The 20,811-nt window shown below is 37.9% G+C and overlaps 1 protein-coding gene across 3 annotated transcripts in view; it reads right to left on the bottom strand.

The window, feature by feature from the left end:
* The window catches only part of abcc3 (ATP-binding cassette, sub-family C (CFTR/MRP), member 3), a 68,985-nt gene that overhangs the window by 23,858 nt on the left and 24,316 nt on the right, over positions 1 to 20,811 (bottom strand). For 2 of the 3 annotated variants that reach the window (XM_066704744.1, XM_066704743.1), the window contains exons 2-12: positions 15,325 to 15,501; positions 11,172 to 11,297; positions 9,985 to 10,122; positions 8,820 to 8,945; positions 8,329 to 8,390; positions 7,489 to 7,620; positions 5,397 to 5,615; positions 4,072 to 4,249; positions 3,665 to 3,826; positions 2,127 to 2,219; positions 918 to 1,121 (exon numbers count right to left, since the gene is read on the bottom strand). In XM_066704744.1, the coding sequence (XP_066560841.1) occupies positions 918 to 1,121; positions 2,127 to 2,219; positions 3,665 to 3,826; positions 4,072 to 4,249; positions 5,397 to 5,615; positions 7,489 to 7,620; positions 8,329 to 8,390; positions 8,820 to 8,945; positions 9,985 to 10,122; positions 11,172 to 11,297; positions 15,325 to 15,501 (1,617 nt within the window). Of the gene's footprint in view, positions 1 to 917; positions 1,122 to 2,126; positions 2,220 to 3,664; positions 3,827 to 4,071; positions 4,250 to 5,396; positions 5,616 to 7,488; positions 7,621 to 8,328; positions 8,391 to 8,819; positions 8,946 to 9,984; positions 10,123 to 11,171; positions 11,318 to 15,324; positions 15,502 to 20,811 lie in introns of those variants that run through there. The other variant, XM_066704745.1, reaches the window with a different exon arrangement.

The following is a 20,811-nucleotide window of genomic DNA, read 5'->3' as shown; positions in this document are numbered from 1 at the left end:
TAAAACCAAGTTAGCAACCCTAGCAATCAGTGATTATGTTAACAATAAAACTGAACTGTGCTGCAAATAACAGTTTCAAGAGCCAATCATGAATTTGCACAGCATTCAAGGACTCCTTGCCTTAGAGACAGTCATGCTCTCGGAATACTTTTCTTAGTAAATAAATGTGTGGCTTCTGAGGAAGCTTTTCAGCAGACATGGGTTATCAAGATAGCATTCCACATGTATAACTATCAGTTGACATCCTTCTGCAGACTTGAACAGTCTGATTTGAAGCTTTACATGTCTGATTACAAGAAGCCCTTCTCATTTGCTCAAAAACATCAACTGTAAATACAAGAAAGTCTACTTTCAAAACGAACAAAAGCACATATCTCTTTAGCAAAAAGTATAATTACACCTTGCGTTTGAAGAAAAAATGGGCTTTGTAAAATAAATATTCAGCTCTGGAAAAAATTAAGAGACCACTCCAAGTTCAGAAATCAATGTTAAGTGGCCTCTTAATTTTTTCCAGAGCTGTATATATATTAAATATTGTAGGAACATGTAGGAATGCATAAAATGAAAAGAGTGGCTATCAAAATTATAGGATATTAACTCCGTTCTGAACTGGAGACTTTAGTATTCTGTCAATAAATTCTGAAAAGATCTCATTGATAAATAAGTATACATGAAATGAACATTGCTAATAAAACTATGTGACTCATCAGCTCAAATTGCTTTAAAATTATGGATGTGGATAGTTTTGACCGCAGCTGTATAGCTGAAATGCAGATAAAGATGCATCCATCTACACCTTGTCAAGACTGGCCTACTCCATTGTACAGACAGTTGAATGGGGGCATAGAAAAATGTACTACTTTTTAAGCGCATGACCTCTGCTTATTCGACCCTGAATAACATGAAAAGGAACTTACCAAGAAAGGGGCACTGGTCCAAGCAAAAGTGGAAACAGCCCCAAGATATGCCGTCTTCCGCAAGATGTTCAACTCGTTTTGTCGAATTTCCAAGACCTTCTCCTTGAAAGAAATCTCCCAAGCATAGAGCTTCAGAACCTTGATGCCGTTGAGAATCTCATTCATCAGCTTGATACGGGCATCTTTGTACTGCATGAGTTCCACCTGAAAGAGAACACAGTCCACTCTTTGCTTAACCAGCATTTCCCTAGGAAAACTTTGGCATTTTGAAGATCGTAATGCTTTTTAGCTTCTGTGCTGGCTGGAAGGATTATAAAAAGCCATTACCTTTCACTTTTAATCTAAAATGTCAACTGTAAAGCTCTTCATAAACAGTATAAAACCTGTTTCAACATAAAAAGTTTAATAAGTGCTGGTTATTGTCCCTGGTTAGCACTAATTTAAGCCACTGTAGTTTCAGCTCAAGCAAGGTTACTGTGGCTACAGTGTTAGTTCTGTTCTGTGAAAGTGTAAGTGCAAGATGGCCCTCATTCCTATCACAATTAATCTTTTTCAAAATAGCAAAGTAGAAACACTCAATTAAGTTAAGCAGACCAAATGTCCCTCCAACATGTATTTTCAAAATGGAAAGGTTTCTGCTAAGTTGAAAGTTTCTGTGTTGGGGGTAAGGAATTTTACTGGCCGTCCACAATCCTTAAAAGTGAAGTCAGTCATCTTAAGCCAGTTAGGTGAATTATAGCCCAAGACATACAATAAATAATGCACCTTCTTTATATAATTTAAATTATTACTCCAGCTCTGTATAAATTAATCACATTTGCACATTTTAAATGCATACTATGTGAACTACACAAACTACTCTGATAATAAGTGCACAGCAGATATTTCCAACATTAATATAACTAAATGTTCTGATGATAAAAACATTGTTTTCAGATACTCAATTATCAGATTGAAAAACTACCGTCTTTAAACAGATTACATTCTGCTTAATGAGATACTATGTGTTTGGAAACTCTAAAAGAAATTAGGTTTGATTTTCTGACAAACTTTTTTTTAACATCCACAGAAACTAAATAGAGACAAATCTTTGGATAATGTAAATCAGCCACATCCCAGTCTTTCCAGGCAGGATTGAACTAACAAAATAATAATATAAAAACATTCTAGAGTGGCTCCAGGAGAAAACAAGGTTTGGATAAACTGTACCTGAAATGCTCTGGTCTTCATGGCAATGGCTGCATTTAACGGGATCAATAAAATCATGACTGCCACCCCAGCCAGGACAGCAGGCCCGAGATACTACAGAGAGAAGGACCAAAATAAAATTAACACATCCACTCAGCAGACTGCTCCGCATGTGTGTAAAAATGACTCTGCCACTCTGCAGGAGAAGTGTTACTTGAAGTGTTACTTGATCCTTTAAAAGAAATAAAACAAAAAGGGATTCCAAATTAATTTATAAACATAAACCTCTATTGATATCAACCAATGAGCTGCATGTAGAAAGGGGCTATCTTGTTTTTTAATGACATGTAAGTATGCAGTCACATGCCATCAATGAGCAAGTCTTATGAGCATTTTAGAAGGGTCTTAAGCAGCTGCTCCCAATGTAAAAGTCCAGTTCGAATGTATTTTACATATATGTCCCCTCTCTCTTTTTGTTTTTTGGCATCCCAAGTAACTGTTTCACTTTCATCATTATAGCCTGGAAAATGAGCAGCGCTTTTAGACAAACAGTACATCCACATATCTCACAAAACCTAATCACATCATATTATCATAAATGCAGTTACCACATTTATTGTATTTTCTGTGTCAATGGAAATCAACTACCATATATTGGGACACCATTGGCCCATAAATAAGTCACATACTTGCTGAACAGAACATGTTTGATCAATCTTTAAAAATATGATTGCTCTAAGAAGCAGACATATTGTCACTAAATCCAGCAAGTTTGCTTGGTGCTTTTCCAGGGTTTTAAGTTTTTCACAAATTTTCCTTAACTAATCCCAACAACCCCTCCCCCACCCGCAAAACAATATTCTGAAATAACTCAGGTCTAATACAGTTGAAAACTCCACATTCTATAAAAACATTATATATTATTTTGGATTCTAAAGAACCTGATGAAAAAGAGATATTTCTTCTCACTCTGGTTCACATCTGTCTTTCTAATTCACCATCCGTACTTCAAAGTTCTCTCACTGACATCTAGACTGCTTTATTTAACACTGCCAGATCACAACGGCAGCAGTAGACCAGACTTTCACTGGAGTAGCTGATATCTGGAATTACTCTTCTAACCCAACATTTTAACTAAGTATATGTTTTTTGTCAAGTGCAGCTACCAAGCACCAAGAGGCCTGAAATTGGCACAACATTTGTAATTTCCTCATGACTAATAGGGCAAGAAAACATTTATGCCTTTATTACAACCACAACAACATAAGAAGCCTGCAGCTGGTTTAGACTTACATAGGCTACTACATCCCTACTGAAGAACAGTTAGGAATATTGGGGGATTTTTTCTATTAATTGTATGAAAATTATGTAAGACTTGTTTAGAGCAAATCCTGCCCTATGATTCTGGAATCAATCCAGTGAAAGCACTAGGTTTTAAAAGAGGACAAATGCATCACCCAATAGAGCTGTCCAGGCTTGCCGAGACAAGGTGAAGAGTGAAAATCCACTTGCAGACCCTCCATATTGACTGTAGGGGTCAGATTGAAGTTTGAGCATACCTGCCAGAGCAAATACAAGGCTATGAAGATCTGGAGCGGAGCGGACCACAGCATGTTGAGAAAGGTCGTGAGATCCATGAAGCGTTGGGCATCAACCGACATCAGATTCACGATCTCACCGACAGTGGACGTGCGCTTTGCAGCGTTCGTAATCACCAGTGCCTAGGATAAATACAGTAATGTATGACTGAAAACATCCTGGTTGAGGAAAAGTGTTCTTAGTAGACAGTAGATTCAATCATTTCTGGTCACTTTTAACCCAAGAATAAGCATCTCTATTGGTCACGTGGTGTTGGAAGCTGGGGATATTTGCATTTCCCAATTAAGTTAGAAGTTAGAAGTCAATTGTTAGATGAGGAATTATTAATAAAATGGGGGTCCACGGTGCTCCAGTTCACTGCAGATACCTTTCTGTAAATAGCTCCGACGATGGCGGTGCGGAGTCTCATGCCTGTGACGAAGCAGTACTGGAAGTGCTGATGGAGGATGATGGTCTGCAGCAGGGCACAGAAGAACATCATGATGGCCAGAGTATAGCCCCACCAGTTGGGGGCATCCTTATTCTTTGAGAATTGAATCAGCCAGCTGGAGAAGACAAAAGAACAAAGTTAGCTCAGGAAAAGTGCTTCAAAGCACAATCATTTTGCTAACCCATCAAGGGTCTCTGCCCCATCACTCTCTCCCTACACTATGATAAAAGAGAGACATTGAAAAACATGTTTGGGGATTTAATGTCATTTGGAGGTATGTTTGCTCCTGCTGTAAAATCAAAAACAGGTATTTCACCTAAGACACAGTATGTAAAAGATAATTTTAAATAGTCTTTCAAACAAGCAAGCTGAAAGAATAAAAAGCAATTTTATGAAACTCTGGAACTCATTTTATTTTAAAGCACAAAAACAATAATACCCAATACATGCTAGATGTGCAAGAGATCCTGAATTTTACATGATCAAAAATGTGTGGTAAATCCTGTTGTTTTTTGGCAGTATTTGGTTTCTGACTCCACTACATGTTGAATATGAAAAGTATCACGCTGCTTCATACACAGTAATTTGAAATTCAAAGCAATTCAAATGATATTATTTGTTATTCAGAATTAGACTGAAACAAAAGATAAGGCTGATTACATTGTTTACAAGTTTAAGCTTCTTAATTTGATTGGGAAATATGAAGTTGTTATTTAGCTGCTGATACAGCTATGTGGTGTTTGGCCTTTTCTAATTTTGTATTCTGTCACATTTCTAAAGTAGTTATTTAAAATTTACAAAATTAAACAAACAGCTCTGTAATCTGTATCTGGTAACAACCTGACAGAACCATGGCATAGCAAAGAACAAAACTATTCACAGGTGGGGCAGTGCTGTTGTATCCTTGAACAAGGTACTTAACTTGCTGGTACTTGCTCCAGTAAAATGCCCAGCTGTATAAATGGGTACAAATGTAAGTTGCCCTGGATAAGAGTGTCTGCTAAATGACAAATAATGTAATGTAATGTCTCTTTTCATAACTACACAATATGGTAAATAGATGGATAGATGCATTGATAAGATAATAGAACACCTTTCTTTTTCTGTGTATTAGGGAAAATTCACTTCCCTGAAGGTGCATGGCTGGTAGAGCCTTGACAGTCAACAAGAACAAGATGACAACCAAGCCAAGTTGTTGCACAGTAAACAGGCGTGGGGAGTGAGGGGGGGTCTCCTTCAAAAATACTACTAACAGTTCTTACTCCAAGAGCAGTGGGTTCACGAAGCCTATCAAGTCCTGAAACAGTTTGAAGACGGAGCCGATGACGAAAAAAGGCCCAAAGGCCTTCACCAGGGCTTTGAGAAAGGATGGCTCCTTGGCCTCCTTCTTTCCAGTGAGCAACACTTCAGCCTCTTCTGTACCACCATCCACATGGTTTATGGGTGCAGACTGGGATCCGGAATAAAGCACCTGGTTATTCCTGTGGCACAAAACAAAGAAAACGAGACAGCTTTACAGAGACTTGAATTGCATTCCTCTACAGGAGTGCACAAAAGGGCAGTAGCAGGTATACAATACAGTGAGGGAAAAAAGTATTTGATCCCCTACTGATTTTGTACGTTTGCCCACTGACAAAGAAATGATCAGTCTATAATTTTAATGGTAGGTATATTTTAACAGTGAGAGACAGAATAACAACAACAAAATCCAGAAAAACACATTTCAAAAAAGTTATACATTGATTTGCATGTTAATGAGTGAAATAAGTATTTGACCCCTTCGACTTAGTACTTGGTGGCAAAACCCTTGTTGGCAATCACAGAGGTCAGACGTTTCTTGTAGTTGGCCACCAGGTTTGCACACATCTCAGGAGGGATTTTGTCCCACTCCTCTTTACAGATCCTCTCCAAGTCATTAAGGTTTCAAACCTTCAGCTCCCTCCACAGATTTTCTATGGGATTAAGGTCTGGAGACTGGCTAGGCCACTCCAGGACCTTAATGTGCTTCTTCTTGAGACACTCCTTTGTTGCCTTGGCTGTGTGTTTTGGGTCATTGTCATGCTGGAATATCCATCCACGACCCATTTTCAATGCCCTGGCTGAGGGAAGGAGGTTCTCACCCAAGATTTGAGTACATGGCCCCGTCCATCGTCCCTTTGATGCGGTGCAGTTGTCCTGTCCCCTTAGCAGAAAAACACCTCCAAAGCATAATGTTTCCACCTCCATGTTTGACGGTGGGGATGGTGTTCTTGGGGTCATTCCTCCTCCTCCAAACACGGCGAGTTGAGTTGATGCCAAAGAGCTCGATTTTGGTCTCATCTGACCACAACACTTTCACCCAGTTCTCCTCTGAATCATTCAGATGTTCATTGGCAAACTTCAGACGGGCCTGTACATGTGCTTTCTTGAGCAGGGGGACCTTGCGGGCGCTGCAGGATTTCAGTCCTTCACGGCATAGTGTTTTCTTGTTGTTGTTTTCTTCGTGACTATGGTCCCAGCTGCCTTGAGATCATTAACAAGATCCTCCCGTGTAGTTCTGGGCTGATTCCTCACCGTTCTCATGATCATTGAAACTCCACGAGGTGAGATCTTGCATGGAGCCCCAGACCGAGGGAGACTGACAGTTATTTTGTGTTTCTTCCATTTGCGAATAATCGCACCAACTGTTGTCACCTTCTCACCAAGCTGCTTGGCGATGGTCTTGAAGCCCATTCCAGCCTTGTGTAGGTCTACAGTCTTGTCCCTGACATCCTTGGACAGCTCTTTGGTCTTGGCCATGGTGGAGAGTTTGGAATCTGATTGATTGATTGCTTCTGTGGACAGGTGTCTTTTATATAGGTAACGAGCTGAGATTAGGAGCACTCCCTTTAAGAGAGTGCTCCTAATCTCAGCTCGTTACCTGTATAAAAGACACCAGGGAGCCAGAAATCTTGCTGATTGATAGGGGATCAAATACTTATTTCCCTCATTAACATGCAAATCAATGTATCACTTTTTTGAAATGCGTTTTTCTGGATTTTGTTGTTGTTATTCTGTCTCTCACTGTTAAAATACACCTACCATTAAAATTATAGACTGATCATTTCTTTGTCAGTGGGCAAACGTACAAAATAAGCAGGGGCTCAAATACTTTTTTTCCTCACTGTAATTATATTAGCTATAAAATTGGTGTTTTAATGTATTATGCAGAGATTGTTTTCAATCTGATGGAAATCTTTCTCTCTTTTTCTTTTTTTGTTAACTCATTCAAAGCCAGACGAAGGAATAAATCTCCAAAGGGCAGTCCCAGAAGGGTATTTGGTGGTTTTCAATGAGGTTGAATATTTTTCTTCACACTGTAATGTAACACTATACCTCTGAACTTTTGCCTTTTCCACCTCCCATTCCTTGAGAATATTTGGCACGATCACAGCAGAGCTGTCTTGTTTGTTTAAGGACCACAGATCCTTGTTTTCCAGTGGGTTTCTGTAACCCTTTATAGCCATTCTGAAAACAAAACACAACGGATATTAGCAGTTATCTGTGAACAAGGCATGTCTTTGTGGAGTCAGACAATGATGTATTCCAGTAAAACTTTAAGCTCTCTAAAACAAATGTTGTCATGTTTTCCTTTGGCTGCCAATAAGTAATTACTCACCTTTTCTGTTATGTCCCCAAATAGCTAAAAAAATAAATAACCTTCTTTTAGAGGTTAATTTGATACTATTATTTTCTAATTAACCATTGTACATTACTCCCTCTGTATAATTAAAGCTTTATTTTATGACCTACATAATAGATTGGCTAACCTGTAGGAACCGTAAATGAATGTGTGGATACATTTTGCAAGACAGCTTTAAGAGAACACGTATACTGAATTATACATTTTCACAAAAAGAAAACACTCTCCTAATATTTAACACTTGAAATGTTTAGCTTTTATAATCTGTTGAACTATTAAAGACACTTATGTTGTTTTGTTTTTACTTCTGTTATTTCTTTTTTCTCTGCTCACAAAAAGCACTTGATTGACAGGTCCAAAAGTACAGCCATGGCGGCACCTCAATGACTGAGACATGTTTGTGCAGTTAATTCAACACAATTAGCTGTGTTTGGCAGGTTAGAACAGAAGTGGAATGAAAAGCTGAAGGCACTGGGGGCCTGAGGGAGTGACGTTGTGTACCACTGGGTGTGGGGATTGTAAAAGAATTTCACCTTGTGAACCACCAGAAAGTTATGGTGGACAGGAAGCCAGCAGTTTCCTCTGGACATGGATTCTGCCAAGAAGAGAGAGAGAGAGAAAAGGATTTCAGTTGGAATTAAACAGACACTTTCATATACCTAAAAGTACATGTCAAGAATACAAGCAATTGTGTCAAATAACCGGAAAGTAACAGATTTATAATTTAAGTCACTTTGCTCAAATGTTTTAGAAATTGCATACATTAATCAATAATGTTATCTTAGCACCTGCTTTGCCTCTATAAAAGTGTCAACAAGACAAGCGGGCAGATATGCTTTGGGCTACTACAAACAAAGACATATTCATTTCATATACAATATACATGACATAAAAATAAATGACAGAAAATAGACCTATTATAAATTAGTCATCCAGTGTGTTTTTCCACTGATGATGCTAGAGCTCTATGTGTACATTCAAATGGGAGGGAAGTTTGTGGTCGGCGGTCAGCATTTCAACTCACTGGGTCAGTATTGATAGAGGAGAACAGCGGGGCTTTTTCATTGAAGCAGGACAGAAAGAGTTCCAACACGATGAGTCCAAAATAAATATAGAAAGTTGTAAACCTCAGTTGATCTGTAATTTCACCCTGGGAAGAATGTATATTTTATTATTATTATTATTATTATTATTATATTTATTACTTAGCAGATGCCCTTGTCCAGGGCGACTTACAAAATATAAGAACAATACAAAGTGCAATAATACAGTAATTTGAGGGAAACAATTGTGAGTAAAGTCAATCATGCCTTTTGGAGTTATATGACAACAATTATTCTGAAATCTATGCTAACTGAAGAGCTACTTATACAATACAGAAATTGTTTAATGCTTCTGATCCTATAACAAGCCAACATGTGCATCACGCAAGGCAATCAAGCTCTAGGGAAGAGATATTGTTTATCTGACCTATTTTACTAAGAAAGGTCTGTAGAGATAAGACCTGTCTCCATAACAAAACACTTCAGGGAAAAGGCATAAAGGCTGAAGTACAAATGTTTCATAACAAAAATAAATAATATATAGATCATGAATATGAAAATAATAACTTGTGAAAATGTGTAAACTGGGTGTAATTTAATCTGTAAACACTTAATTTGGTATTTTTGTTCCTCAGGTCCTCCCAATATATTTACATCTATGCTAATCAGAGTGTTGTCCACAATTCACAATGGCAGTCAATGGTGCTCTTCATAAAAAATAAGGGGCCTTCAATCTAAACCATTAAACTCCCACCTCCAGACCGAATGATCAGAAAGACAACCTTAATTTTCCCGATACATTTTCCTCTTCCACCTTTTTGACAAGTTTTCTACATTCTGACCTGAAAAAAACACTGTTACTCCCTTACTGTACATGCTTGCAGCTCAATAATCAGATCACTTTTTAGCCTAATTGTTCATTTCATGTTGAATCAGGTTGTGGATTTCCTATTTACCCCATATTGACCATTGCATACTGGCAGTGGGAGGTTTTTGTCCCAGTATTTTGGGTAATACAGTGTGTATCCGACTGCAGGGTAAGGTGTCTGAAACAACAGCACTACTATTCTTTCACAAAACTCACTGCGTCCTCACCTCAACTCTCCTTAATCCAATCTCTTTAAAGAGCACCCACTGGCTGCTTACCTTCTTGGTGGCCTGTAAGATCTTGGAGCGGAAAGGCACGATGGCACACAGCACTGATAAGAACCAGAAGATGAAGAGGACCCCAGAGGACTGGACCCCCTTCAGCCGCTCGTACTGGATCAAGAACGTGGCTAGTAACTAGGAAAAAAGGACAGTCAGAGTGCTGACTAACAACGTAAATATACTTAACTACATACCCCTTGTGCTTCTGTCTCACAGGCCTTACTGGTATATTTAATGTTGGAAGCAGTGCTCAACTGGTTCAGTTTAGTAGCTTGACTAAGAAATTAGAAACCCAGATTAAACAAAGCCAATAGTCTTACAAAGAATCAGGTACATGAAATCAAATTAAATATTACAGGTACTGCCCACAAGTTGCATGTTTAGCACTATTTCCTTTGGAAGGACAAAATAACTGACTGAAACATTTTTGGTTCCAGATCAGATTAGCTGAAAGTCCAGAAAGTTACCTGTAGAACGACTGTAGAATTAATTTCCAATCTTTCCCTGCAGTTATCTATTAATTAAAGTATCCTAAAGGCAATGAAAAACTAAAATGAAAAAGGCAAATTGACACAAAGGCTCCTGTGTTTTAGTGTTCTGTCAGAAACAGTAACTGTGTGACCCCTTGTAAAACCAAGGTCTTATGGTGTAGTGTAGTACTGAAGTGTACTGTGTACATAAGAATACTGTTCTAGGCACAATGAGCAGTGCCACAAACACTGAGTAAACTACTTGTAGTATTTCTTGAATGTCCCATTATCCTAAATTTAGAGATTATATTAATCTTTATCTAACAGCAGAAAGAGATGTCTGTTGATTTTTGATCAAAGAACATTTAAACAGACTTCCATTTAACATTGAACTTCCTTACCATCCAGACTATACATTTCCTGTAGGAAAATAACTCTTGTTTCATCAAGACAAGATATTTGCATCGTATCACTTTACCAGTGGTGAAAAAAGGTGTCCTGAGTCAAATTTGTTTCTCCCTGGAAACAAGCCTAAGGACACTGTTTTTACATATTTTTATATGTTTTCTGATATACAGGATTACGCAGAATGTGTTAAAACCAATACAATCAACAACACTGTAATATTAATAGAAACAGGTTTATCAGCAACAAAACAAAACTAGTGTTTTAGCTCCAAGCTGTATTATATTTCTTTGTAATTTTCACAATTACCATTGTCATGCCAACAATCAGGGGAGTGACAAATTCAAATGGAGGCTTGGTGGTGCCGTTATAAAATTCACGAAATGTGTAGAAAAGGTCTGTCCAACAGATAATCCACAGCAGCACACCAATAACCTGCAGAAACACAGAAGAGACTTCACATAGAGAGGTGAACCATACCGTGTTGTTAGTGTGTGTGTGTGTGTGTGTGTGTGTGTGTGTGCATGCACGCATTCTGGGCATTGAGAGATGCTTTTGAAAACACACCACTGTTTGTAACACATATGAATTACTAAATTATATATATATATATATATATATATATATATATATATATATACATATACACTCACCTAAAGGATTATTAGGAAGACCATACTAATACTGTGTTTGACCCCCTTTCGCCTTCAGAACTGCCTTAATTCTATGTGGCATTGATTCAACAAGGTGCTGAAAGCATTCTTTAGAAATGTTGGCCCATATTGATAGGATAGCATCTTGCAGTTGATGGAGATTTGTGGGATGCACATCCAGGGCACGAAGCTGCCATTCCACCACATCCCAAAGATGCTCTATTGGGTTGAGATCTGGTGACTGTGGGGGCCAGTTTAGTACAGTGAACTCATTGTCATGTTCAAGAAACCAATTTGAAATGATTCGACCTTAGTGACATGGTGCATTATCCTGCTGGAAGTAGCCATCAGAGGATGGGTACATGGTGGTCATAAAGGGATGGACATGGTCAGAAACAATGCTCAGGTAGGCCGTGGCATTTAAACGATGCCCAATTGGCACTAAGGGGCCTAAAGTGTGCCAAGAAAACATCCCCCACACCATTACACCACCACCACCAGCCTGCACAGTGGTAACAAGGCATGATGGATCCATGTTCTCATTCTGTTTACGCCAAATTCTGACTCTACCATCTGAATGTCTCAACAGAAATCGAGACTCATCAGACCAGGCAACATTTTTCCAGTCTTCAACTGTCCAATTTTGGTGAGCTTGTGCAAATTGTAGCCTCTTTTTCCTATTTGTAGTGGAGATGAGTGGTACCCGGTGGGGTCTTCTGCTGTTGTAGCCCATCCGCCTCAAGGTTGTACGTGTTGTGGCTTCACAAATGCTTTGCTGCATACCTCGGTTGTAACGAGTGGTTATTTCAGTCAAAGTTGCTCTTCTATCAGCTTGAATCAGTCGGCCCATTCTCCTCTGACCTCTAGCATCAACAAGGCATTTTCGCCCACAGGACTGCCGCATACTGGATGTTTTTCCCTTTTCACACCATTCTTTGTAAACCCTAGAAATGGTTGTGCGTGAAAATCCCAGTAACTGAGCAGATTGTGAAATACTCAGACCGGCCCGTCTGGCACCAACAACCATGCCACGCTCAAAATTGCTTAAATCACCTTTCTTTCCCATTCAGACATTCAGTTTGGAGTTCAGGAGATTGTCTTGACCAGGACCACACCCCTAAATGCATTGAAGCAACTGCCATGTGATTGGTTGGTTAGATAATTGCATTCATGAGAAATTGAACAGGTGTTCCTAATAATCCTTTAGGTGAGTGTATATATATATATATATATATATATATATATATATATATATATATATATATATATCTATATATATCATCTGGTCCAGGTCACACAATGAAAGCTCCTTTTTTATTTCTTCTATGTCTTTTTCCTATTGGAATCCATCCATCGTTTGTGCATCTATTGTATTCTCTTGGCCCATTGCCATTTTAAAACTTTCACTCTTAATTATGTCCCATATTTATGGGATATATATATATATATATATACACACACACACACACACACCACAGTTCAAAAGTTTGGCGTCACTAAAAAATGTCCTTGTTTTCCATGAAAACGTAGATGAAATTAGTCTGAATATGAAATATAGTAAAATGAATAGGAAATATAGCCATTGACGAGGCTAGAAATAATGATTTTTAATTGAAATAATAATTGTGTCCTTCAAACTTTGCTTTCATCACAGAATCCTCCATTTGCAGCAATTACAGCCTTGCAGACCTTTGGCATTCTAGTTGTCAATTTGTTGAGGTAATCTGAAGAGATTTCACCCCATGCTTCCTGAAGCACCTCCCACAAGTTGGATTGGATTGATGGGCACTTCTACGTACCATACGGTCAAGCTGCTCCCACAACAGCTCAATAGGGTTGAGATCTGGTGACTGTGCTGGGCACTCCATTATAGACAGAATACCAGCTGACTGCTTCTTCCCTAAATAGTCCTTGCATAGTCTGGGTCATTGTCCTGTTGTAGGAGGAAATTGGCTCCAATCAAGTGCCGTCCACAGGGTATGGCATGGCATTGCAAAGTGGAGTGATCTTCTTCAAGATCCCTTTTACCTTGTATAAACCTCACACTTGACCACCACCAAAGCACCCCAGACCATCACATTGCCTCCACCATGCTTGACAGATGGCATCAAGCACTCCTCCAGCATCTTTTCATTTGGTCTGCATCTCACAATGTTCTCCTTTGTGATCCGAACACCTCAAACTTAGATTCGTCCGTCCATAACACTTTTTTCCCAATCTTTCTATGTCCAGTGTCTGTGTTCTTTTGCCCATCTTAATCTTATCTTTGTATTGGCCAGTCTGAGATATGGCTTTTTCTTTGCAACTCTGCCTAAAAGGCCAGCATCCCAGAGTTGCCTCTTCACTGTTGATGCTGAGACTGGTGTTTTGCGGGTACTATTTAATGAAGCTGCCAGTTGAGGACCTGTGAGGCGTCTGTTTCTCAAACTAGACACTCTAATGTATTTGTCCTCCCACACCTCTTTCTATTCTGGTTAGAGCCAGTGTGTGCTGTTCTGTGAAGGGAGTAGTACACAGCGCTGTACGAGATCTTCAGTTTCTTGGCAATTTCTCGCATGGAATTGCCTTCATTTCTCAGAAAAAGAATAGACTGATATGTTTCAGAAGAAAGTTTAAAGGCCAGTTTTATTGCTTCTTAAATCAGCACAACAGTTTTCAGCTGTGCTATCATTGCATAAGGGTTTTCTAATGATCAATTAGCCTTTTAAAATGATAAACTCGGATTAGCAAACAACGTGCCATTGGAACACAGGACTGATGGTTGCTGATAATGGGCCTCTATATGCCTATGCAGATATTCCATTACAAATCAGCCATTTCCAGCTACAATAGTCATTTACAACATTAACAATGTCTACACTGTATTTCTGATCAATTTGATGTTATTTTAATGGACAAAAAATTAGCTTTTCTAAGTGACCCCAAACTTTTGAAAGGTACTGTGTATGTATATATATATATATATATATATATATATATATAGATGGAAGGTGCTTTACACAAAACAATGTTACTTGTTCTCTTTAATTTGCATATTCAAAGTATTCTAAAATTACAGTGATACATTTGCCTAATACATAAGCCTTTCCATTATGTTTGCATAATGTTTCCAAAAGCCTGTTAATGTGTATGGAGAAGAGTGCACTGCTGTACATGTGCAAAGATGCAAAGACAATTATTCAAGTTATTTGAATCTTAAAAGACAATATGATGATGATGATGATGATGATGATGATGATGATTATTATGATGATTATTATAATTATTATTTCTTTGCAGATGCCCTTATTCAGGACATGCAGAATGGTTTCAAAAAGGGGCAAGTGAAGAAGTTGGTTGTGTTTATTTAAAACCTGACCTATATAACCAAATCTGTTTATTTATACTGTTAAAGGTGCAAAAAACAGATAAATATTCAATTTTTTATCAACTATTTGAAAGGAGTTGAATAAATCATTTGAATTAGGTCACAGAAATTACTTTGTTCCCCCTTTCTGCTGCTGCCCACTGTACAATTGTACTAGAAGAATTGATGCTGTTTTAAAGCCAAAGGGTGGTCACACCAAATATGGATTTGATTTAGATTTTTCTTGTGTTCACTCACTTTGCATTTAGTTAATTTATAAATATAATCTATTAACATGTCTATTTTTGAAAGCATTCTTACTTTACAGCATTTTTTCACACCTGCCTAAAACTTTTGCACAGTACTGTATATAAAAAAGGCAAAGGGAATGACCCCATAATTACATGTTAGGGGCTGTATAAACACCATTTAAAAAAAGAAGAAAAAGGAACAGTTGGCTTACAGTTTTGACTTTGTTTAGTATTGACATCATGATGTATCCTTTGTTGTTTTGCTTGAGTCGCATGACGTAAAAAGGGAAGGTAAACCACAAGAAGATACAAGGGATCCATGACAGCACTGATTTCTGAAAGCATTCTGGGAGATCTGGACTTTCAGTGTGCAGTGTCAGGTTTGAATCCTGTGGAGAGAGAACAAGTGTTTAGAGCTTGATTGGAAATACAAAGTTCATTGATTGGAACTTGGCATCCATGCTGCATTAAATACCCATCAATTGCAGCTTCCTACAGACAGCCTTCTTCACAAACTAATCTGCAATAATAGCGGTAATTCTCTTTTTTGAAAAGAGTAAACCAGGCCTGTTCAATGTTAATAAAGTGTCTGGCTCAATATTACTAAGCACACAGCTTGACAACATATCTAAAGACTCTCAGGGCTTAAATAAATAAACTAATTGTAATAGCAACTTCACCAGTTATACACCCGGTTTATGTTTTTATAATGTTCAATTGGATCTATGACCATTTAGCTTCAGACATAAGACTTTATCAAGATTATCAGTGCTATTCACTTCACCTGTCAGTGGTCATAATGTTATGGCTGATTGGTGTATATTTTAACTTGATCTATAGGAGACCAGAATGAAAATAATGTGCTCAAAACGGATCAATAACATTCTCATGTTGTGTTCAGAATCCCAACAACAAAAATCAAATGATTGTTGACAGTCCAATGAAAGGCAAGAAGTGCTTTGAAAAATAAATCTTCAGAAGAACCAAGTCAAGATAATATTTATTTACCTGCTCTTATGAAACCTATTGATTTGAAGAGTGGTGAGGGATCAGTTTTAGGGTGATCGTACAGTGAGGGAAAAAAGTATTTGATCCCCTGCTGATTTTGTACGTTTGCCCACTGACAAAGAAATGATCAGTCTATAATTTTAATGGTAGGTGTATTTTAACAGTGAGAGACAGAATAACAACAAAAAAATCCAGAAAAACGCATTTCAATCCTCTCAGATCCTCTCCAAGTCATTAACGTTTGGCAACTCGAACCTTCAGCTCCCTCCACAGATTTTCTATGGGATTAAGGTCTGGAGACTGGCTAGGCCACTCCAGGACCTTAATGTGCTTCTTCTTGAGCCATTCCTTTGTTGCCTTGACTGTGTATTTTGGGTCATTGTCATGCTGGAATACCCATCCACGACCCATTTTCAATGCCCTGGCTGAGGGAAGGAGGTTCTCACCCAAGATTTAACGGTACATGGCCCTGTCCATCGCCCCTTTGATGCGGTGCAGTTGTCCTGTCCCCTTAGCAGAAAAACACCCCTCCCGTGTAGTTCTGGGCTGATTCCTCACCGTTCTCATGATCATTGAAACTCCACGAGGTGAGATCTTGCATGGAGCCCCAGACCGAGGGAGACTGACAGTTATTTTGTGTTTCTTCCATTTGCGAATAATCGCACCAACTGTTGTCACCTTCTCACCAAGCTGCTTGGCGATGGTCTTGTAGCCCATTCCAGCCTTGTGTAGGTCTACAATCTTGTCCCTGACATCCTTGGACAGCTCTTTGGTCTTGGCCATGGTGGAGAGTTTGGAATCTGATTGATTGATTGCTTCTGTGGACAGGTGTCTTTTATACAGGTAACGAGCTGAGATTAGGAGCACTCCCTTTAAGAGAGTGCTCCTAATCTCAGCTCGTTACCTGTATAAAAGACACCTGGGAGCCAGAAATCTTGCTGATTGATAGGGGACCAAATACTTATTTCACTCATGAACATGCAAATCAATTTATAACTTTTTTGAAATGCGTTTTTCTGGATTTTTTTGTTGTTATCCTGTCTCTCACTGTTAAAATACACCTACCATTAAAATTATAGACTGATCATTTCTTTGTCAGTGGGCAAACGTACAAAATCAGCAGGGGATCAAATACTTTTTTCCCTCACTGTAGCTGCAAAGAAAGTGTCCGTGCCACTTCAGAGATACGCATGTGGAAAAACATTGACAAAGCAAACCCATTGCTTTTTTTACTGTTGTCGTTTTGATTTTAATGTTTAAAATGAAAAACGGAGTACTTAAATTTAGTGTGCTGTCCTCACTCACCTTGGCACATTATTACTATTTTGGACTTAATAGATTTTTTTGGAACGTTCGAGTACTTTGATGCAGCTTTTTTTTTTTTGAACAGATATTGTTCTTCCAAAGGTTTAAGCCTGTAATTGGCCTTAGATGCAGTAGTTTTCCACTTGGGTTATTGTGTAGTCTGTAATAGGATATCATGAATCTGGCCTGGAGAGAATATAGCAGTTGTTGTAGCCCTTTCAGTCTGTTAACACTAGCTTTCAATTAAACAAAAAATGTATCAAAGTCATCCATCTATAATTTTTAGAGAGTCAAAAGAGAATACAATGTATGCCTTACATTTTATTTTACATTCATATGTTAATATGGTACATTTTTTATATTTTTATCTGCTTTGTGAACTGTTATCAAAGAGTTTGTTGCCATGAGACACGCCAAATAGCCTTATTGGGTAATTTATGGGGCTACAGTTTGATGTATTTTTATAAGAACAGGAAGTCAGACTATTGTATACCATTATTTAATTGCCATAAACGTGGCACATAAGGTCAAAATTAGACATAGGACTGACTATGCTGAGTTTGCGAGAAAGAGATGTTAGCCTCCACTTTCAAAACCATACCAAAGGAACTGTCTACTGATTACACTGTACCCACCTCATAACCGAAAAAATTAAATTAAAAAAAAAACCTAATTTACATGTATTAAAATTATTCACATCGATGGTCTGTATCAGTGGGTAATGGTTGTGACCCTGGTTTCCTGAATAAGGACGTAGCCTCAGACAGTATCACTGCCAGACTGTGCAGTTACTGATCATGTATATTCATGCTGCCCAAAGGCCCAATGCATTTGGCTTGAGAGGACGTTTTCCAGCTCGGCCTGGCTATGGCTTTTCAGTCTGTGAGATATACAACGTACAAATGTCAGCTCTGAGGAAGCAAGAGACTGACCTGTGGGTATATGGTATATATAGGGTATATATTTGCCCTGGACAAGGGCATCTGCTAACAAATAAATACAAATAATAATAATGGTGTATTTAAATTATTTAATTGCATAATCTTCCCTTTGGACAGCTTGAATACATATGCTCAGTATCACTTTCAAAAGATCTAAAATACTGTGAAGCAATATTTTGTCTTTTCAGCATTTATTACTGTTTTTATGATTATTATGCCTATTTTACCTTTATCCAAATTTGAGTAAATGGTATTCTGATACTCTAGGTGAAATTATATCAAATTAAAATAATAAAGGAAAATAATATATTCTCAAACTTACAATTCTTTACATTTAACGCTTGATGCAGTGTTATTTTATGGTGACATTTTGACAACACTATCATCTGGTTCTGCAAAGCAAGGTAGGAGCAATGCATGCATCTGCCTATTAGTACAATTACTGAGCTTCAGAACCTGAAAAGGTACACATGGAATAAAGAACCCTTCATCTTTTGAGATATGTTAGTGATTATATTTTAAGTTTTTGTTGTTGTTATTGTTCTTTTTTCACCATAAAACCTTTAAATTAAATGACACATGGATTGGCATTTGAATGACAAAGTTAGCCAAAAGTAGTCTGCAGAATATATTTTCAGAACATTTTGTGATGAAAGCTGAGGAAACTGAAGGAGATAAACCTAGCAAGTTGGAACACGTTTCTCATGCCAATTTAATAATTTACTGTGGTTTATATTTCAATTCTGCCAAAATAAATAAATGTGTTCTCCTAGTTGTGAGAATGTGTTAATTGTAATACAAAATCACAAAGGAAATACAAAGTTCACTAAAATTTAAAAAAAAAAAAAAAAAAAAGCTTGGCCCTAAGAAAATAGCATTTACAATGTCCTGTATGAACAAAAGTAACTTCAAGGTTAAGGAAAACTATGATTATTATTTTTTCTGATCACACGGTAACCCAATACTGAGATCAAATACTTCAGGAAATGAAACCAAGGTTGTGCAATATGTTTGTAAAAGGGGTGGTGCAATATTGTAGCCATGGATCATCTCAATTTGGCAGATAGGAAACCGAAATCTGAAAATGTGCGGGGGCAGGAGAGGAAGGGAAGGCATGGCATGATGGAAAGGCTAAAGAGCAAAATACAAATAATTTGTTACATTAAAGCTTAAACAAGACATCTGGAGTATGGAGGGAGAGAGTATGTAACATATACACAGTTTTTAAAATGATGTAGCTGGTCAAACATTTGAGTTGCAGGATTTAAAATATCCAAAGTTCTAGGGTGTTCTTCCAGTCACATACAGGTTTCAGATTTGCAGATATGCCCAAATTATTAAATACAATTCAGATATTCTTTACATAAAATTGCAGTCTGGAAAGCAATTTCAAACAATTCTGTGCAAAAAGTGCATATATAAGCCTATCATTTCAGAGCCTGTCGAAAGTACCAAACATGTATTTTTGATCTGTTCTACAACGGTATTGAATATTATATTGATAGGCTTATATGATCCCATTTAAATTCAAATCATACTGTAAATTATTCAGTTCAAAAGACTGAATGTGAAAATATATATTATAGTTCAAGCAGATTGTTAGGCACTATGTATAGTATACGTATGCGAAAGTGAACCACAATTCACAATATTGTTTTATAATACAAAAACCTTAGAAGTGGCAAGGTATAATGAAGGTTTGGGTTCTAGTACCAGTTTAAAGTCTTACACTTTTACCCTGAATTGACAAAGAAAAATAAATAATATGTACTTCAATAGAAATAGAAACCTGTGGTGAAAGTCTCGCTCTGAGAGGTTTTTGAGGCCTTGCACTTCATTAACACACCAAGGTAAATGGATGCTAAATCTATTCCCCCACAAGGGGAAGTCCCAGGTAGTTCCCAAAGGAGGGGGGAGAATGTAAAACATGAAATTGATTTACTTCAGCATGACTCAGGTTTCAGAATGTGGAGCAACAGTACATCAAAAGGAAACAACTAGAAACAAGCACTCCCAATAAGTGACAATCTGTTAAGTTCCACATATGCATGAGGGAAGGAGACAGAAAAACAGGCTGGTGCCCATGTCTGAGGCCAGGAGACACAGCTGGATAGGCCTCATATAATATCAAAAAGAGCAGCTGAGGGTCATTCTCAGGAACCCACACATTCAAGAGGCCAATCCAAATTTAAAGGAGCAGTTCACAGCATCTGCATTTTTCTACCTAACTGGTCATATCATATTCCAGGTCTTGCGATTTCCTCTCGCTGTTCCAGACTAACTCAGGCAAAGTAACCCAAACGCACCATTGGGGTATATTTACTAGTCTCTGTCATTGTGTTGAGTGCACGACAAACAAGATCTGCTGTGCAAGTGATTGCCGCCACATGTTTGACATGTTTTCGTTTGTTGCCTCTAAAAACCATAATACACATTTGCTATGCT

This window comes from Amia ocellicauda, chromosome 5 (assembly GCF_036373705.1).
Source record: "Amia ocellicauda isolate fAmiCal2 chromosome 5, fAmiCal2.hap1, whole genome shotgun sequence".
Lineage (NCBI taxonomy): Eukaryota > Metazoa > Chordata > Actinopteri > Amiiformes > Amiidae > Amia > Amia ocellicauda.
The sequence above is the reverse complement of the archived record's forward strand: the minus strand, read 5'-3'. Positions and strand labels throughout refer to the sequence as shown.